At 43.9% G+C, this 21234-nt stretch overlaps 2 protein-coding genes across 2 annotated transcripts; both read right to left on the reverse strand.

The window, feature by feature from the left end:
• Window positions 1-625: 625 nt before the first annotated feature.
• Window positions 626-17352, reverse strand: carm1 (coactivator-associated arginine methyltransferase 1). Its single transcript, XM_069674308.1, has 16 exons — window positions 17211-17352; window positions 11645-11770; window positions 10692-10798; window positions 9816-9920; window positions 9478-9588; window positions 9192-9369; window positions 8902-8992; window positions 8165-8246; window positions 6418-6503; window positions 6130-6219; window positions 5903-6040; window positions 5599-5688; window positions 5362-5477; window positions 4228-4308; window positions 3401-3469; window positions 626-3326 (listed from the first exon to the last, which is right to left on the reverse strand). Exons 1-16 carry the CDS (start codon window positions 17350-17352, stop codon window positions 3187-3189), a joined length of 1752 nt encoding a protein of 583 aa, XP_069530409.1. The 3' UTR covers window positions 626-3186.
• Window positions 17353-18104: 752 nt separating this feature from the next.
• On the reverse strand, window positions 18105-21149 carry LOC138602748 (guanine nucleotide-binding protein G(I)/G(S)/G(O) subunit gamma-5). Its single transcript, XM_069674313.1, has 3 exons — window positions 21057-21149; window positions 19089-19252; window positions 18105-18970 (listed from the first exon to the last, which is right to left on the reverse strand). Exons 1-2 carry the CDS (start codon window positions 21147-21149, stop codon window positions 19127-19129), a joined length of 219 nt encoding a protein of 72 aa, XP_069530414.1. The 3' UTR covers window positions 18105-18970; window positions 19089-19126.
• Between the last annotated feature and the right edge of the window lie 85 nt (window positions 21150-21234).

Below are 21234 nucleotides of genomic sequence, written 5' to 3' on the forward strand. Positions count from 1 at the left end.
TCTGTGCTGACTGACGGAGGCGGAGGACACTGATCAGCTCCAGTGGAAACTCTGGAGACATCCTCTCATTAAGGCCTCTGTTCTCTACAGCCACAGAGTCATTGTTTTACATTATGTAGAGCAGGAAAAGTGTTAAAATACAAACATTATGAAACACAAGTGATTCCCAAAGTGTGGGCTGGGGCCCCCACGTGGTCCCTGGCGGTATTGCAGGTGGGACACCAGTGGGCATTTACAACAAACAAATAAAAAGTTTATATTTTGAGTTTTACAATTTAGTATGGGCACCTTCTTGTTGCTCATGTGTATTTGGATGGATTCATTAACTGAAGTCGTGGACAGAAAGAATCTAAGGCGGGAGTCGAGGACAAAGAGCGTCTCTGTTCTGTATCAGAGGAGTCGATGTGAGACAGTGAGAAAGGTGTTATTACTGCTGGTCAACACACAGAAACGACACAACATGACAGACAGTCTTCCTCAAACACTTTCCATGATAGAGTGGAGGCCACTATCGGCTACACAAAGGTTCCATGACAAAAAGAGGACATGATGCTAAAGGCTAGCTACCACACGGGAAACATCTGCTGTGTCTATCTAACAAAGTAAAATACTACAACACCTGATCCAGGATGGTTTTGGAACATCTCCACCACATTTAATTTGCTCTCTTTTTTTCAGCGTTTCTTGTTTTTTGTGAAAGAAAAAAAATAAAGACAACAGAAAGATTAATCCTACAAAGACACATTTTCTCTCAGCTCTCTGAAAACTCGCTAACTCATAAATCCCAAAGAAACCCAGTCCAACAGGTGTGACACTGGAAGCAATGCATACGTGTGTCAGTCTTTCTCTCCCGGACCGATAAAAGGGGGCGGGGCTTGTGGTTGTGTGTCGGGGGCATGATATGTTGGAGGTCGTACGTAGTGAACAGATGAGGAGGGAGGGGGGAGGACAACCCTGCCTCCCTCGCCTCCACATCAAAGTCTCTCAGTCTCAGAGGAGGTGAGGGAGGAGAGGAGGAGGCGAGGATGTAAACCAGGATGCTGCCGATCCAGTTCAGCTTCCCTCATTCCTGCAGCCAGCTGGCTGCTGCCCGGGTCGCTGGTCCTTCCTGGTTCTCTCTCTGAATCCCTCCTCTGACTGTGCGGAGCAATCTGGCTCAACAAACGGCCGTCTGCGGAGGAGCTGCTGCGATGTCCAACGAGTGAGGGGAGCAGCAGGAGGTGTGATTCAGGTTTACAGGACTGGCTTTAAAAAAAGGACGTTTTTGGCAGACTGTTTCATTGGTCACCTTCTGTGCTGGGTTTTAAAACACACTCAAATCACCCACAAGCCCCTCAAATATTTGCTTCTCGCTGGACTCTAAACGTCTCATAAAAATCCTCTCAGAGCTGCTGCGTCTGTCGATGTCTGACGTCCTCTAACACAGATTGTGTGATGGTGTGAACGACGGGTTTAAACTTCTCTACAAAGCTCTTCATTCACACACAGCCACTTGTGACGCTTTGTGTTCACAGCACATCTGTGAGGGACAGCGTGAGGTACGTTCAGCTACTAACAGTCCTAACCCTGCCTCTGACTGCCAGCCAAACTGCAGCTTCTTATTGATCGGACGTCAGATAAAAAGCATCACTTTGTCCGGTGCAAACATTTCCAAAACGTTTACGGTTCTATTTTCTAGTTTCTAAGAGACGCTCGTCCTTTAGGTCTGCGCTCTCAGAGCCATTCTTCCCTTTTATTCGGTACAACAAAAAACAGTTAGTGCAGCAGGGGATGAAGCTCAGAGAAGAGCTCTTTGTTTCTCCAATGCAACAATCTTTTAATCATGTAATGTTGCGGTGCCAACTGCCATATGTATGCACAGGAGGTCGAAGTTCAAGGTGCAACGTTCTGACATTATGAAAGTATTATGTCCCAGTTGTGGCCACACTTAAAGGTAGGTTCTTTGTGAGGGCAGCTGCAGTGCAAACTATAGTTAAAGATAGGGCAGCGTTTCCTTCAAGCTAAGCTAGGCTAACCACATCTCAGGTACAGGTAAGATGTACAAGCAGACAGACGCAGCTAGCTTTAAGGTGGTGAACATAGTGCAGCTTCAGAGCCTGCTAACTGATCCAGCAGAATTAAACAGAGCTCAAACCAGAGTGAATACTGGAGTTAAACTCATCCGGAGACGTCTCTGCGACGGGATAACTGTCACCGCTTTGTAAGTGCTCCAGTTACAGATTAAAATTCATGCATCCCGTCACCATCTGCTACCATGGAGCTCTGCTAGCATAGAGCTAACTTCCAGTCAATGTAGTGTTTGCGTGTTAGCAGAGAGGACTGGAGCCTACAGTCTGATGATTGTGTGGCCGGTTTATCTCATTACCCAGCATGAAGGTGACCAGTGAGACCGTCTTCCAAAACTCTGCTTGACTCTAAGAGGAAAACATCAACACCAGACATCAGGTCATGAGCAGAACTCAGAGGGTCAGTTTGTCCGAGTCACAGTAAAGCTTCTGTTCCACAGACTGGCTGCTCTGCGCGTAGATGGCTTCAGTTCTCTGATATGTCGGCCTCTGACTGATGGGGAGGGGGAATACGATGCGTTTGTCCAGTAAGAGTCAGTCTCTCAGAGAAAACAGCGAGGTCTTGAAGACTGGAACGGATATGAAGAGCCAAGATGGCCGCCCAGAGATGAGTGTTTCTGATAATAATAGTGTCCTACTGTGCTAATGAGAACGTTCATTGTAGGTCTGCTAGAGAGGAACAGGCCGATACCTGGAAACCAGCTCGGGAAGAAACGGTGAGAAGAAACACTTTAGGGTCATCATGACACATAGAAATAAAAAGAGGGGGGGTTGAGATACATGTCGAAGGAGGAGGGGGTAGATGATAGCTGCAGTGCGTCTCGGCTGTGCTCGTGTTACAGTCCCATGAATTCCAGGAAAGGGGGGAGGGGGAGGTTTCGTCTGTTACCCAGACGAGCGTGTGGACGGATACGAGAGCGTTCACCGTTCATAGAGTGATGGACTGAATCGAGGGGGGCCAAGAGGAGGGAGTGCCAGCACAGCACTGGTTTTGGTATACTGGTTTTGGCTGCGGTTGGTGGGTCGGGGTTGAAGGATGGGGCGGGGGGCAGGGAGGGGACGGGGATCTCTTGTCATGCAGGGGGCGGGGAGGACGAAGAGGTCTCTGCGAGTCTTCGTCTTAACTGCCGTAATGCATGGTGTTGCTGGGGATGACCATCGGCGAGGCCATGGAGATGGCAGCGCCCCCCATGGTGAACTGGTTGGTGACGGGGTAATAAGTACCGCTGCTGCTGGGGCCCGACTGACCTGTGGTGGCTCCTGGAGGGAGGAACACAGCGTTACACTCAACATCTCAAACAACTGATCCCTTTGTTTGTGTGCTCTGAACGCACCTTGGACGATTCCTGTGCTCATGATGGAGCCCATCCTGGAGTGGGTGTGGTTTACAATTCCTGTGTTCACTGGGACCAATCAGAGACGAGAGCAGAGTTAATGATTTGTTCATCAAAATAACAGACTTTGGCCTGTTGCCTCCTGTTTGCATCTACATAATCACACACAGACACACACGCACATGCACATGCACACATGCACACACACACGCACGCGCACACACGCACACACGCACACACGCACACACACACACACACACACACACACACACACAAGCACACAAGCACACACACACACACACACACGCACACGCGCACACGCGCGCACACACACACACACACACACACACACACAATCTGGTGCAGCAGCTGAGTAACCAGGATCAGTCGTACATCCTGTGACTGTCAGACAAGCAGATGGCAAACACTTTGGTTTAAGCACTTCACACGGTCCTTCCTTAAGAACAGTTATGTGCTCTTTGCTGACATGTTGCAGCTGATGGAGCTGATGTATCTGAAACACTTCTGTAGTGGAGGAAGTATAAATAGCTGGTTTCCGTTTCACTGTTCAGCCTGATTTTTACAGATGAAATGTCCACAAAGGGGAAAAGGAGCCTCGACTGCACGCTGTCTGTCCTGCAGCAGTTATCATGTTCATTTCATTTACATCGTACAGAAGTTTGTTCGGCCGTGTCACACAGATTTTAAGTTCTCACTACAGACTGAAACCTGAACACTTGTGTTCACACATCAGGTGTTTTCACTTCCTGTCTCTCTCCTGTGTGTTCCTCTGTACATCGAGTAGGTTAAGGTGTCGTGAGTCGTACCCAGGGGGATGAGGTTGTTGTGAGACACTGACGGGCCGCCACTGCCGATGACTGTACTGAGGTCATAAGCTGCAGGCATCCCTGCAGAGGAGACACAGGAAGCAAAGCCTTCAACATCTACTACAAAGACACATCACAATCAGCTTTCTCATTGAACACAGCTTTAACCAGCAGACGGCCTGCTGACACCATGTGACCGGAGTCAACAGCGGTGCATGCCACTAACCACTGGGAGAAATACAGGAAGCAAGCTCGACACAAAGAGAAGATAGAAAACAAGAACACGCTTCCTTTAACTTACCGTGACTCAACGACTCAATCAGAAAGTCACAGTGTAAGAGGAACCGACGCTGGTTTGTGCCTCGGTCTGCGGTGTTTGTAAAATGTTCTGCAGTTGTTTAAAGTTATTTGATGCACTTTGATTTCTATAATTGTGAGTCACAGTGATGGATGGAAGAAGACTCTGAGCGTACCACCTCACAGCTTTGATCCTCAGCCTCTCTTTCATTCACCACTTCATCGTCCAGCAGGATGTGAGGGGTGAATCTTTCAAGCTCTGATTTTGTGTGTGCAACAGTTAGAAATGAGGCCCCAAGTGTGCATTATAGACACACACACACACACACACACACACACACACACACACACGTTCAACTACAGCAGCTTAACCCTAAGAGCTTCGAAGAACGTCGGAATTGTTTTGAAGAAGATATTTAAACTCTGAACACTTAGGTTGTGTATTCCATCTGTCTGCATTGATCTGTTTTCATCGGGTCATTAACCTGTAACTGAGGTTAAGACACTGTGCCTGTGTTCCCTGCACTCCCCCGGCTTTGAGGACGCTCTGCAGTAAGCACGGTGGTTATTCAGTGCAACACTGGAGGTTCGTGTGTCTCAATATCCCTGTGACATTCTGCAGCAGAAACACCCCAACGTGTGTTTTTGTGCCTTGTCGTGAATCTGTCCGTGCGAGTTGTAGTAACTAGTCTCATTACATTTCAAAGTTAAGTTCAGGAAGCGTTACATAACGCTGCACGTATGAAATGTCTCTCTGTGCTCCTGAACCTGTCAGTCCCTGTCTCTCCAGCATGTTACTGACACTGTGGATCTACCCGTGTCTCTGTGTGTGTTCACCTGATACAGCCATCCCCTGATTCATGCTGTAGGCCGCCCCCCCTGTGTTCCACATGTTCTCGGACGGGGAGGTGTAGTGTGAGCCAGGAGGGGGGTTTGGGGTGGAGCCTGTGTACCTGCAGACACAAACATACACACGTTTAACTTCAGGAGGACAGACAGTGCACCACCACCTCCAAGGTTACATCATACAGTCCAGATCCAGGTGTGTTACTGGGGTCATGGACCAGAACTCACCTGAAAAAGGGATTCTTCAAGTCCAGGAGATTGCTGGACTTTGATCCTGTCTGGTCCACCTGGGCAACAATACTGATGTCGTAGCTTTGTCTGTTGGGAAGGAGAGCAGTCCATTAGCTTAGCTTAGCACAAAACAGAGGGAAGCAGCTAGCCTGGCTCCTTCCAACGTGAACACAATCCACAGAGCAGTTCCTCTAAAGCTCGCTGATGACCCATCACTTTCCCTTTAATGTTTAGAGACACCAAAGAAGACAATACGACGGCAGAGGACCGCACGACAGAGGAACAAGTAGAAGAATCATACCTCTTGTTGGCCACCAGCAGTGCCGTGCCGGACAGCGTGTCTCCAGCTTTGGTGAAGAGGGGAGACTGCAGCAGACAGCGGACCTGGTACCAGTGAGTGAGCGGCTCTGTGGGCGCTGTGGACAGCCATACTGTCATCCTGCACAGAGAGAAGGTGGTGTGAGGTGTGAGTGATTGAAGATTTCTTTAGATTCAACACGGCCCACCATCAGTGTCCGTCTGACTTACACTGATCCCATAAACGCCACGTCAAACCAGAAAGCCAGGCCGTGCACCAGGCCTGAGTGCATCATGTGGAACTTAAAGGGGATCTCTATCCTGGGAGACGACAAGAAAACAGACTGTTAGTTATACCAGGTAACACAGATACGTTCAGTATATTTACTTACAGCCAACACACACACACACACACACACACACACACACACACACACACACACACACACACACACACACACACACACACACACACACACACACACACACACACACACACACACACACACACACACACACCTGTAGAGATCCTCTTCTTTGGCTTCCAGGAAGTTGACTGTGTGTTTGACCGACTTGGCCATCAGAATACGGATATCAAACGTGTCCTGTGAAAGGGAGATCACAGCTCATTATATAAAGACAAAAAACACGGCAACGATCTGCAACAAACTGCAACAAACTGCAACAAACTGAAACAAACTGCAACAATCTGCAACAAACTGCAACAAACTGCAACAATCTGCAACAAACTGAAACAAACTGCAACAAACTGCAACAATCTGCAACAAACTGAAACAATCTGCAACAAACTGCAACAATCTGCAACAAACTGAAACAAACTGCAACGATCTGCAACAAACTGCAACGATCTGCAACAAACTGAAACAAACTGCAACAATCTGCAACAATCTGCAACAAACTGCAACAAACTGCAACAAACTGAAACAATCTGCAACAAACTGAAACAATCTGCAACAAACTGCAACAATCTGCAACAAACTGCAACAATCTGCAACAAACTGCAACAATCTGCAACAAACTGAAACAAACTGAAACAAACTGCAACAATCTGCAACAAACTGAAACAATCTGCAACAAACTGCAACAAACTGCAACAATCTGCAACAAACTGAAACAAACTGAAACAAACTGCAACAATCTGCAACAAACTGCAACAATCTGCAACAAACTGAAACAATCTGCAACAAACTGCAACAAACTGAAACAAACTGCAACAATCTGCAACAAACTGAAACAAACTGCAACAAACTGAAACAAACTGCAACAATCTGCAACAAACTGCAACAATCTGCAACAAACTGAAACAATCTGCAACAAACTGAAACAAACTGAAACAAACTGCAACAAACTGCAACAATCTGCAACAAACTGAAACAATCTGCAACAAACTGCAACAAACTGCAACAATCTGCAACAATCTGCAACAAACTGAAACAATCTGCAACAAACTGCAACAATCTGCAACAATCTGCAACAAACTGAAACAATCTGCAACAAACTGCAACAATCTGAAACAATCTGCAACAAACTGAAACAAACTGAAACAAACTGAAACAATCTGCAACAAACTGAAACAATCTGCAACAAACTGCAACAATCTGCAACAATCTGCAACAAACTGAAACAATCTGCAACAAACTGAAACAAACTGAAACAATCTGCAACAAACTGCAACAATCTGCAACAATCTGCAACAAAAAACTGCAACAATCTGCAACGATCTGCAACAATCTGCAACAATCTGCAACAAACTGAAACAATCTGCAACAAACTGAAACAAACTGAAACAATCTGCAACAAACTGCAACAATCTGCAACAAAAAACTGAAACAATCTGCAACAAACTGAAACAATCTGCAACGATCTGCAACGATCTGCAACAATCTGCAACAATCTGCAACAATCTGCAACAACAAACTGAAACAATCTGCAACAATCTGCAACGATCTGCAACGATCTGCAACAATCTGCAACGATCTGCAACAAACTGAAACAAACTGCAACAATCTGCAACAATCTGCAACGATCTGCAACGATCTGCCTCCTGGTTTAAACACGTTGTCATGACATAAGGCTCTCAGGGCCTGAGGCGACCCTGAGACTACTGTTTGGAACCACATGCAGAGGGGAAACCTCATCCTGTCCTTAACTTAGAATCAAACACAACACTTACATTAGCTGTGAACGAACAATTGATTAATATGTGTAAAAATCTGTGTGTTATCTGTGTGTTGGAAAAACATACCACAATTGGCTGGCGGAAATACTCGTCCACTGCTGCCCCCCGCAGGGCAGAGAGGTCTACACCGTGGAAGGAGGGCTGGTACCTGGGGGCAGAAAAACACTCAGATTGTTGGTTTCTACGTCGATCACTATCCAACTGTGGTTGATAAATAATCACATTTGTGTAACTGCCTCTATTTAACCAATGGAAAAGCTGCATCTGTTGATGATAGCACATTCATATTATAACTATATCTAACTGTGTGCGGCATGAGGAAGCTGTCAGTCAACCAGGAACCAGTTTGAAATGTAGATTTGCTGTGTCAACAGCCCATGACAGTCGATGTATGTTTGAGCCCTTCAGCGGTGACACGAACGCCTTAAACAAACAGTTACTGGAGTTTACTCACTCACACACTATGATACTAGTCTGTCCTCATGTTCATGAGCAAGAACCACTGAATCCCTCACTGGTGTCACAACCAAAGATCACTAACAAGACAAAGAACGTTTCACTTGATGTCCATGCACGGGGAAAAACAGGAAATTCCAGTTTCATACATTTTCTAGTTTGTGTTTTAGCCTTAGCTTTGGCTTTGCACGGCCTTCCTTTAAAATGTCAGGTTATTAACATGTCCCTGCTCGTTATCCTCCTGCATTGGAGAGGGGATTTTAAAGATGCTATTGATAGACACTATTAATCTATATTTGGGTGTGATCATATTAAAAGTGGCCCCTCTCAGTCCCCTCCCTCCTCACCAGAAGTTGGCCTTAGTGAACTGCTCCATGTAGAGCTGCTCGTCTGTGAAGGGGGCCAGGTGGACGTCACCGATGGTCGGGAACATTTTACCTACAACACACACAGTGAGATCTTTATTTTCTAAACTGAAACGAAAGCAGACACATGGCAGCAGATACATCATCCTGACTGTGGCCTCATCGTGTTAACCAGTAACTGTGGACAGCTGTCAGGAGTGCAGAGCTGCCAAAGGTCATTTCTGCTGCTGCGTTATCGAGCCCTCTTTCCCGTTTCCCCCAAAGCTGCTCACCGTTGGGTTTGAGGAACTTCTTGGCGTGCAGGTAGCTCTCCAGCATGCGTTCATTAAACAGCATGTATCCCATTGGCTCTGAGATGATCATGTCGACCTGCTCAGGCAGCGTCACCTCCTCCACCTTCCCCGGGATGACGACCACACGCTCCCCGAGACGGTTGCTGTTCACCAGCACCTGTGAGGCAGAGCCCAGGGCTTAACTCAGGCTGGATATCGTGCTGACATATCTACCAGCTTACTTAATTTGTTTATGATATGGGTAATAATGTGTCTGAATGCAGACCTCGGCGTGCTGTGCCATGGTGCTTGCCTCCACAGCGTAAACCTTCCTGGCTCCAGCCTGGGCAGCGAAGAAGGAGAGGATCCCTGAGCCACAACCGACGTCCAGCACCACCTGGAGCAGAGAGAGCAGAGACATGGGCTCATCCTCAGGAACACACCTGCTTGTTTTTTGTATATTTTCATTGATAACCATTTGGAAACAGCCCTCCCACCCTGCTCAACACTTTGAAAACATAGTACTTTTTGAAAGATGTAGTTTCTGGATATGATTTGAGTCTAACTCTAAAATAAATCTAATTAAATGATAAATCTTTCATCTCTACAGCAGTGTCAGTTTACCTTGTCCTTGAAGTCGGTGTGGTTCTGGAGAATAGCCCGTTGGTAAGTCCCTGTCCGAACGTAGTCCTGCATCATGTTCTGTTGCTGGGAGAGGTAGCCATAAAACTGCACAGACAAGGAGAAAAGACCAGCACCACAGAAGTGAGCATAAAATGTGACCTACAGTCCCAGGTACAGGTGGGCTCTAAAGCGGACTCGCTGGCTAATGAGCCAACTAGCCTGTGAAATACTGTGAACATGGGAACCGCTTCTCTGTTACTTTTATCAGACTACAGTCGGATGTTTCATTTGACTGTTGGAGCCCAAAAAAAAAACCTCAGAAGGTTAAAAGATGTGAAAAAACAGAATATCTCTAATGAAGCTATAAATAGTCGACATAGAACAAAGTCAGCATGGTGGTAATTACCCAGGGACCACTGCGTGTGTTTGAGGAGGAAAACTGGAGTCAATTATTCAATGATAAATAAAACTGATGCTGGAGAGCCTGAAGCCTGCTCAGTGTTCGAATACGCCACGTTTACAGTTTACAAACAGACACGTTACAATAATATGAACATATAATATTAATTTACAGAACATATTTAGCCTGTGAGCACCAGGAACTACTCCCTCTTTACTCCCTCTCCCTCAAAGACAAACAGGAATATTATTTTATTATCTTAAATTTTAGTCGACAAACGAAACAAACACGCAGGTTTATAAAAAGTATAGACTATTATTTATTTCTGGAACCTAAAACACAGAAGACATTCATCTTTAGAGGAACAAACTGTTGCACTAACTACACTTCTCAAACAGGAGCTCATGTTTCACTTCTCAGGGGTGGTGTGTTTAAGTGCGCGTGTGTGTGCGCGTAGGTGTGTGTCTCCCTCTCACCTGGAAGTACTGTACAGCAGAGGACTCCTCTGTTCTGTCACTGAAGACTGAGTGCTCACTGGCGTGCCCACGACTGTTCTTCAGGACGTTATAAAAGGACTGAAAGTCTTCAGCCGAACACAAACACACAAACATTCACAGGTCAGGAGGAGGAGGAGGAGGAGGAACATGAAACACAGAGGATGGATGACACCAGTGTTTTAAATAAAGCCCAAACTCTGTCAGTTTGAATGATGTGCTTCCTGGACTTAGAAGTAAGGCTGACTTGGTGCTGTAGGTAGTGTTCTACTTAGCCATGCTAACGTTTGCAGCTAATATTAGAGCAGAAAACACAGTTTACCCATTCCCTTTATACGTTCCATCTGTGGTTTTATATTCAGAGTGTCTCATTACAGCCGATTGGTTCTGGTTTCACAGGCTTGGAACAGTTCTTATGCAAAAGTTTTGGACAGCACCTGGTACGTGCTTCTCAGCTGAGATCCTGACAAGATGAGCAGACACTCAAAGCAGGCGTTAGAAGCAACGCTAAAACAGAATACCCTGCAGCCCTGGAAAGTTCTCGCACCAAGTGAGTAGAGTTGATTAGAGCCAGTGCTGCGCTGTGTTTTAAGTGTGCGGTGAGGCTGATGACGCCTGCTCCACACTCCAGGAAAAGTGCAGCAAGTGAGTGGGAAGAACAGACTCACTACTTATATAACTAACTTTAACACGTGGGCTCACTCTGAGGTTACAAACAGGCGAAATCTGACAAAGTGATGCCGGAGTGAAATTTGAAAATGATGAGTTAAACACGTTAATGACACTTTATTTTATAACTTTTAGTTTGGAATCAAAGGAAGGTTTAGGAATCAGCTGTATTCTTTTCAATGAAGTTTCCATCTCATACATCAGCTGTGTGTGTTGTGTTACTGTATCGTAATGTCCGTGTGTTGTCTCGTGGTGTTCGTGTGTACCTGCAGGAGAGGAGAACTGCAGCAGGACGCTGTTACAGCCCAGTGTGATGATGAACGATTGCTTCCCCACGCGGCTGCACTCCGTCTCCCTGGAAACCGAACACTTGAACACACTCGCCTCCTCTCCTGGAGAGAAAAGAAGAGGATGGAAAGAGTCAGGAAAACATGAAACATGTGACCGCATACAGGAAAAACTGTATCTGATGCCGCTCTGACTTTAGTTCTAGTGGAGAAATCCTGGAGATCACAGCCTCCGACTTCCTGAAGACGAATAGCACAGACTCAGACTCTTAACTGCTCTCTGCTGCTCCTTCAGAGGAACGCTGAAATGTGATCTTTCTTTCAGTGCTTTAATAGAGGCAAATTAGCACTCAGATTACTATACAACTACTAAACTCAGAGAGTAGTGAGCTGGATGTTCACATACCCGGATATCTTACAGAAAACTCCAGGGAGGGACGTTTTCAGGGAAAGAGATGTTTGTGACTGACAGTCTGAAGCTCTCTTCGTATCCAAAACACGTCCCAGTAACTGACATCATGTTGCTTTTACGTCAACAGTTGCGTCACCTTAACCGATAATGCAAATTCACTTTCTCTTTTCTGCCTCTCAGTTACAGCAGCAGTTTTCTATTCCAGAGGACATCCACTGTCTCTGCCTGTAGCTCTCACAGTCCTCTGCAGTGGGGAACGAGCGTGTGCCCTGACATGCAAGCTTAAAACTGCAGCCTGACTGGTTTCTGTTGTGCTCATTATTATTACTATTTCCAATGTGTGGCAGGCGGTTAGACCCAGAGTAAAAAGGTCCTTTGTATAGTAAGGGTGCCTACATATGTTTTGTTAGAAATCTGTGATTTGTTTGATGAAAACTGCCTGAAAAACGAGAGTAAGAGGTTAAGAGGAAGAAGATTTTAACATGTTACATGTTGTGACTTGTTATTCTGACACTGCTGTGCCTGGCAGCTATATGACAGGTAACACTGTGCAAGTTCAAGCAAACAACTACCTTCCAACAAAACAATGTCATGAGGAATGATTCGGATGGCTGTGAGATTCACAAGTATCACACTCTGTAACAGTGCCCTATGCAAATGCTTCTCCAGACTGGAAACACCTCGCGGTCATGCAGCCGGCCCAGGAAACACTCTTTAAACAGCCTGAGCTAATCCATCAGAAATTAAGGGATTGAGAGCAGCACTTGAGATTTACAGAGATGCACGCAGCTCAGCTGCTCCACCCACATTCACTGTCGACTGAGACACAACATGAGGAAACACCTCTCAGTACAAACACACGTCCATTTAAACTTTATTTAACCAAGAAAAAACTCTTTGAGATTAAAAACCTCTTTTGCAGGAGTGTCCTGGCTAAGACAGGCAGCAGCCCATTTTAACAAACATACAACATCACAGGTGAGCCTGGTGACTTATCCTGGATGTTAACTGTGTTCCTGTGAGCCAAACATGTGGCATAATCATACAGCAAGATAATTAAAAGCCATACATAGGTAAAGCTGTGAAAAGTAACAACAGTGATTATTAGTGTCTCTCTCTAAAAGTCTAGAAGACCCCGAGGCGACTCACATGTTGTCAGCTAAATCAATGCACTTTTGCTTTTTTTAGTCTGCTTGACTCTTCAACATTCACAGGGTTTTTACCAGGAGAAGAATTATCTATTATCTATTATCTTATCTTAAAAATAAACAGAGATGGTGAAACCAGTAAAAACTCTGAATTAATCAGTTTCTGTTAAAATCTTTTCCCATTTCTTCGACGCTCTTTGACGGAGCTTTTGGGGCTGCAAGCCAACCGATGCTCACGTTACCTCTCTAGCATTAAGCATCAGTGTCTTCCTGCCTGTAAAGGGTCCAAACAATCCAAACAATTCAAACTCCAGTTTGTAACACAGACTTTCTGTCATAAATCTTTGGTCTCAATCCAAACCAATACGACCTCTCTGACTATTTACTAAAGGTATATTTTCTGAGTAGTGACAAAGAAGCTCCTCCAGAGCCACAGAAGACATGATTTAAGTGCTTTCACGTGGTGAGTGAAACGAACTGTGACAAGTAAACTGACCTACATGTGTACAATCTAGTGGACTTCCTGTGTGATGACTCAGCGGGATATTTTCTCTTTAAGTAGATCCACTTCTGATCAAAAACAACTCCTGCTGTGCGAGTTTCTCTCTTCCTCCTTCTGCATCTCAGTGGCAGAATGAAGCTCTCTGTCAGGACAATATTTTGACAGAATGAGTTTGTGCAGCTGTCAGGTTTCAACAGAATCACTAAGCCGTTAAGTGATTTTATTTCTGTCTCAGCCAAACCGTGCCATCACAGCTCAGCTGTCACTCACACAGACGGACGCTGTGATTGGTTCGGCAGCTCTACATTATTAATATACATGTACGTGATAGGACAGTGCTAGAGTTCTGCTCACAGTGTGAATAAACAGCTGAAGAGTTGAGCTTCATTAAAGGCGTGTGATTTTTTTGACAGGGTGACTCTCCACGGCGTCTTTGTTTATACTCGTGGATACTTTCAGCTGAATATGACAGGATGCAAACATGCTGAGAAGGACGGCTGTAACGAAACGTATACTGAACCATATCGGTGCAGGAGGTTGGTTCTGCCTCATTCAGAACACCCTGTGACCCAAAATGACATGTTCAAATCTATAAGTTCTATTTATTGTTTTATGTCACAACACAGGATTTCTTCTATAGCTGACGTTTTACCTGGAAAGGTTTGGCGCTGCTAACGATGTTGTCCATCAGCAATTTGTGTCAAACTGAACCAACATATTTCAACTGAAGTCTGGTACTCACTGATATTAGTGATATTGTTTTATTGACAATTTAAAAATATTTGATTGATTTTTAATAATTGATATATATTTCACTTAGTGAGGAAGTACCACACCGTGACCCCTGTGATACGTGCCAAACACAGTTCATCTTGTTTAAAAGTAAAAGCAGCTCTTCTCCTTCACGTTTACCTGGGCTGAAGGAGCAATAATCAATAATATATTAGTAATATTATACAAGCACTTCTCTGAGCTTTGTCTTTAATTGCCAGAAAGCAAGGCATATTACTATACATTACACATTACTGTCATGTGTCTGAGCTTGGTTCATATTAAAAAGGGTTTTTAGTTTGCTGATGTCATGTTTCCATCTTTAACAATGCCAGATGAAATGTGGGCACGGACAATTAAAATGGACAGGAACACATTTCTATGCAGCCTGGGCCCATCCTGAAGGAAGCCACCTTCACAACCCGGATAGAGCCCACTGTGAGCCTCACGCACTGCAGCCCGACATAGGCTCAGTCTGACTGTAAGATGACAGCAACCTGATAAATAATTAAGTCTCATGCAGGGATTTCATGTTATATAAGCAGAGTATGTCTCTAAAGTTAACCTCCTCCACTGAGCAGAGGGAACTCTTTGTTTTCAGCACACTTCGAGGAGGATTGCGAACTAGACTTGGTGAAACTGGACAAAATGGCCTGATTAAAAGCAGTAAATCTGTGGCAACATCAGGCAGGCTGAGCTTTACAAACCCTCCGCCTCAGCTGGCCTTTGATAATACAATCATTTGATGAGGACGGACCGAGCTGGCTTTGTGCTCACTGAGAAGGTACTCTAAAAACTTGCTAACAGACTTTCATGTGTGAAATAAGTTCTGATTTTGTAAGAGGAGTCCGGTGCATCTCTGTAGATGAACAATCTGAGCCCGTCAGAGAGAGAGAGTTCTAATGGACAAACTCTGCTCAGGTGCATTTGCCCTTGCTTTTACCTCTTTGGATCATATTACTCTAATTACTAAAAGGCCTAAATTCCCACAAAGATTAATTAAACTACATCTTCTTAATGTATGCCACAAGAGATGTGTTGATGAAGAGCTGCTCAAAAGGTCTACAATGAATGTGGGTTCTTTTCTTAAACTGGAGCATCCCAGCAGAGGAGGCCTGTTTCTTTTCAGCGGGACATCCCATTGAATAAGAAAAGCAGCAGAGCGGCTCTCATGCTGCCTCCTCACAGGAGGGCCGGAGGCGGAGGGGACCCAGCTATTGTTCCAATGAGAACAAAGCTGCATAAGTAATGAGGGCTCGCTCCTTCAATGCCCCCTAAAACACTAAGACCACTTTCCCTGAAAAATAGAGGCTTCAAAAGTTTGTGTGTCTACTGCTCATTTAACGGACCAGGCTACAGCTGGTGAAACACCGGGCTCCAGCAGCAGCAGCCAGCCGGACCAGAGTGCACACCGGCCGGTCAGGAGTGATGCCCTCTGCTCATGGCTCCAGAACCAGAGATGTGTAGGTCCTAAACGAGTCGGCTTTAACAGCTCCCATCAGAGAGACTACTTATGTTTGCTGTGTTTTTAATAAATACAAGCCATAGTTAAAGGGTGATAACATAACATAAAATACATAACAAAAGAGTGACAAGAGCAGAAATATTAATTATTAAATTTTGTGTGTCTGTACAGAGTTCTGTAAATATTCATTAAACATAATATAAACTTGGTGTGGTTATTTATTCCTGACATATCCCACTTTTATTAAATTATATTACAGGATATTTCAATGTATCAAAGACTTAAAAAATTAAATATATATATATATATATATATTTTTTTTTTTTAAAGTAGGTAATAGTAAGTAAAAGTAAGTAACAATACAAATAAACAATGAAGTTTGAGATTTATATTCGTATTTATTCATCTGTATAATTTAAGTTCTACACCACATATAACTGGTGTTTTTTGGTATTCTAGAAATGTTAAGGCGTATTGTAATCATATTAAATAATGTAGGTGCACACATGGCAATTGTGGGTCATACACTATTGTGGGTGCGTCGTTGCTGAAGTTGACTAATTTATAGGATTCAGATGTGGTACATGATGGAGAACCTTGTGGGAGTAAAAAGAGCCGGCTCATATTTCAGATCCGAGTCAAATGATCCGATCACTGAATAGAGCCGTAATTCCCGTCACTATCCCAAACAATCCGGACAAGCTAATCCACAAGCTAAACTGCTAAATAACATAACCCGGAACCCCATAAGCTATTAAGGGCATTTGCGTGAACATACATAAATCAACGGTTGTACCAATGTGACAAAATAAACGTTAGTGAAACATCAAGGGCAGAGACGTTTATGTGAGCCGTTAGCGCATCACTGCTGGAGCCGGGCTACACTCATTGTTTAACTAGCATTAAACTACCCGCTAACGTTTCTTAGCTGCCCTGCTTATTGATGAGGATAAGTAAGCTTGAGTGTGTTGCGCTATATTTTCGTAAACATCTCAAAAGCCGTGAAGTTGTGTGGAGGCTGAGGGTCTGAAGTAAATGAGCCTAAAGAGACGTCAGAAGAAGAAAAATGTGGACTTTTGGGGCTCCCTCGTGATGAGCAGGGGGAGGCGACGTGGTCTCTCAAGATGTGTTAGCTTCTTGGCGGCTAACGCTACGTATTGCCAGATTAGCTGTATTAGCATTAGCACTGCATAGCATTAGCACAGGCCGAACATCCAAGGAAGCAGCAGCGGGAAAGGTCAACTCACCATTGGAGAGATTGATGAGGGCAGCATCCTGTGTGCTCTTCACCTCTAACCGCAGGGGCTGCTGCTCCGAGTGCCGCTGGATGTCTCCGTTCGCGTCTCCGATGGAGAGGAGCCGCACGCCGGGGAACACCGAGACCGCCATCTTCGATCTGGAAGTAGAGACAGGTCGGTGGCGCTCACATCCAACCACGCACTGCTCTCTGCTGGAGGCAGCAGCCCGGGCATCAACATGAGGAGCCGCTGAAACAGCGACACCAAGCGGCCGAGGGCGGGAATGACGTAAACACAGATGGCATACGTCATGACTTCATACAACCCAGGAGCTCTTTCTGTTTTGTGTTCAAGACTTTCAAGTTTTCTCACCAGTACCAGAGTTCACGTGGCAGGTAAGAGAAAAAACAGATATAAGGATGAAGAATATTTGGAAGATTCATGTATATGGTATATTGGCCTATATAAATAAATACAGATAGAAGCATCTTAAACTTGGGTACTGTTTTATTTTTTAAACACAGTTCACAGTTCATGATTATGTGTCAGAATATGATGATATGATCTTAGTATTCCTATAAAAAACTGTGATTTTATATTTACTAGAAAGTAAGAAACATTATTTGGCAACTTGGCAATAAACCCCGATTCTGATTCTGATTCTGATTCTTATCAAATTCCTTGGTTGAAATTGTTGGTATTTGATAACAAATGCAAAAAAATGCAACATTTACACCAGATTCAGCTTCACAGACACAAGACCAATAAAACACATTATAACTTTTAATGGCAAAAAATAACTGTTCACTTAAAACTGTGTGAACGAAAGGCGGCGAGAGGAGCAATTACCTGAGAATACTTTGAATCAAATAATTTAATACACAATTAATTGTAAAATTTGATAACTGATACATCATTTAAGTCGTTTTAGATTTGAGGATCTTCTGCTTTTCTTTGTTGTCTATGACAGTAAATGAGGAGTTAGGGATTTTAAACTGTTCCTGGCTTTTGGAATTTTAATGAGCATTTTGTATGAATTTATGACAGTATATATCCTAAATGATTCATAAGTTAATTTGTAAAATAATCAGTTGTTTAATTGGTAATGAAACTCTAATTTCAGCCTGAGCAATTACCAATTAACTTTAAGATGTGGGCTTTACAACACGAATGATTCCAGCTCAAATGCTTCTGTTGCTGTAAGATAAATAACAGGAATCAAGAACTATAGAACAGCTGCCCTTAAATCGAATTCATCTTTCAGTTCATGCTGTTTAAAAAGGAAATGCCAATGCGCGGGGACAACGAGGCGTCTGTCTGCTGGTGTAAATGATCACATGCGGCTCAGATTGGATGTCTATTAAAAACATGTGCAGAGAAAGAAAAAAAAACATGGTTTCCAGTATTTTTAGATCTGCTTTGGGCGTCAGAGGCAATCAGAAACAATACAATGTGACTTTCATGGGACTTTACAAACTGTCCTTTTATCAACAAGAGTTCTTCTGTAACAGCAGGCGCTAACAACAGAGAGAGGGCATGTAATGGACAACAGAATAGACACTGAGGCCTGAAAAAAGCCAAAGTCTGACATTATAAACACATCCTTTCAACATAAGTACAAAACATGAAATCCTTTTGAAGCTGGATTTGTCTGCATCGCTCCTGAGCTGCTCCTGTGACCCTCAGTGTCTGTGCTTCTGATCTCCAGTCGATCACATGACAAAAATCCTCTGATCAGACTTCTGTTTGGATGTTTGCACTTCACAGTCCTAAAAGGAGACAGGAAAGAGATGAAGCCTGAAGGGACGTATCTCGTGCTCTGAGATAAAACAGGCTCATTGTTCAGTATTTGGAGGAGGAACTGAATAGTAGAGAAAATAAAACAACCTTTCAATGAGTGAAAGAGAGGAGAGCTGCCTCACACCTCAGAGGAGCACACATGACTTTGGAGGCCTGAAGGGGTTATCGCTGGAGGGCACCCCGGTGAGGAGGGGATCTTTGTGAGCATTTTGCAAACAGAAGGTCTTCAGTTCTGCAGCAGCCTGAGAGACCTGCAGAATAACACACATATCACAGCATTGGGTTTGTGCATTGACTTATATTTGCATTTAGAAACGACACTAAAGCCATTATTTTACTATCTGACCTGAGTACTCTCAGAATGCCAAAGCCCATCTCTTCTCATGACCTTTAACTGTGAATATCTCACTGAGAGCTTCAAAGAGATGGAACAATGTTTGGGTTTTTTTACACCTGATGCACCCTGAACACATCAAAGCACCCTCTGATTGTGTTATCTTTAAGCACAAGTAAAGGCTGTTTGAAGCTCACAAAAGTTCTTGCGCTTGCTTTGGTGGTTTAAACCTTCGTCTGTTACGTTCTGGGGCAAGTTCTCTCTGAAAATAGTGTGCTTTTCTTGTTCTGGCTTCTTGGTGGACCATCGTCTTTCCCCTCCTGGTGTGCAACATGCTGCCACAATTTTGTTTTCTGTAATTTTGTGACTGTGTCAGAAATTGTACCCAATCAGCAGCGACCTGTAAATGAACTCTGCAGTATGAAAAAGGCCGTGAGCTTCTGAGAACATCCACAGCAGGGTCTGTAACGGAGCTATATTTATCTGTTATTTTTAATAAATAATTTGCTACGTTTTGTCTGGCCTGGTCGTGGTCCTTGTGGATAGCGAACATTTGATGCACATGTTTGATCACATGACAGATCAGCTGACACTTGCTGTGTGGTGTGGGAGCTATTTTGTGAACATAGAATTGCAAGCATCTAATCCAGAAGAACAGAAACTCGAGGGATATATCTAGTTTTATTCACTAAGATAATTACAAGTAGTTCAAAGTATTTTGAAAAAACTTTCTAAGGTGGCTGAGAAGTCAAACCGTCAAAGGGAGTTCATTAACATTAGAAAAGCAATGGTAAAGTAGAAAAAGAAAATACTTCCTGTTTCCTTTGTAGTTTCAGTCGTTAACTGATTAAAAAAAAAGATTAACTTTGGTGTTTTAAATGGTTGCTTTGGATCCAACACAATATCTGTGTAACACATTATAACTCAGATAATACAGGTAGCTGTAGACCTGCAACTCCTGTGTTCTGCGAGGTAAAACTCGATGGAGTCTGGTGCCTTTGAAGAGAGAGATGTAATGTCTGTGTCTGATGGAAACAATCATCCGACTCCTTAACAGAAAAAGTCTATCTACTGGAGCAATTCTAAAACTTTGAGTCCCTTCAAGTCAGTTGGATGCGAAAGTATGTAAACATCACAAACAACCCAGGTATGAAAATAAGGTGCTTCCCCTTTAAACCCCCCTCACCTCACACCAAACTCACGTGAGCATTCATTATATGTGATTCTAACATGTACAATGAATCAAGTCTTAATTTTAAGACGATACTTTTCAAACTGTAACAAATTGCATGAGTGTGAGTGATATATTTATTCTGCTCTCTCCCCGACAGCTCACTGCTGTGCTGGTGAACACAGACACACTTGAAACTGGTCTGACTTCTGTTCTAAATCAATCACAGCAGTCTGCAGCACAATCAACAAAGATCTCACTGTGCTGCACTCGCACAGAGAAGTCTGTTTGCTATTTCACTACCCTGCACTGCACACCAGGACACAACACTTCCAATGCCTTATAACATAGCACTTTCTATATTTACAGCCAAAGTTAGTTAGTTTAGACATTATAATAAAGTTTGTAATCAAACAGGAACATTATCTTTAACAGGAACTTTTCTAATGAGAGCTAAAATACAACCTTCACACACTGAGTTTAAAGATAAAACACCTACACACACACACACACACACACGCGCGGTGTTTAGTGTGTTTGGTGTACTTACTTTTATCCTCCGGACGCTGGCCTCCAGACGAAGCTGCTTCACGGCCTTCTGAGCGAGAGCTAAGCTGCTGCTGGCTGCGCTGTTGTTTGACATGACTGAGAGCGAGCAACAAGAAGTGAGTTCTGTCTCAGTGCTGGGCTCTAATATCACACAAAAAGCCTATTCACTCACTTCTTTA

This window comes from Semicossyphus pulcher, unplaced genomic scaffold (genome assembly GCF_022749685.1).
Source record: "Semicossyphus pulcher isolate SPU_LCO1_2020_fin unplaced genomic scaffold, fSemPul1.0.p SCAF_23, whole genome shotgun sequence".
NCBI classification, from domain to species: Eukaryota; Metazoa; Chordata; class Actinopteri; order Labriformes; family Labridae; genus Semicossyphus; species Semicossyphus pulcher.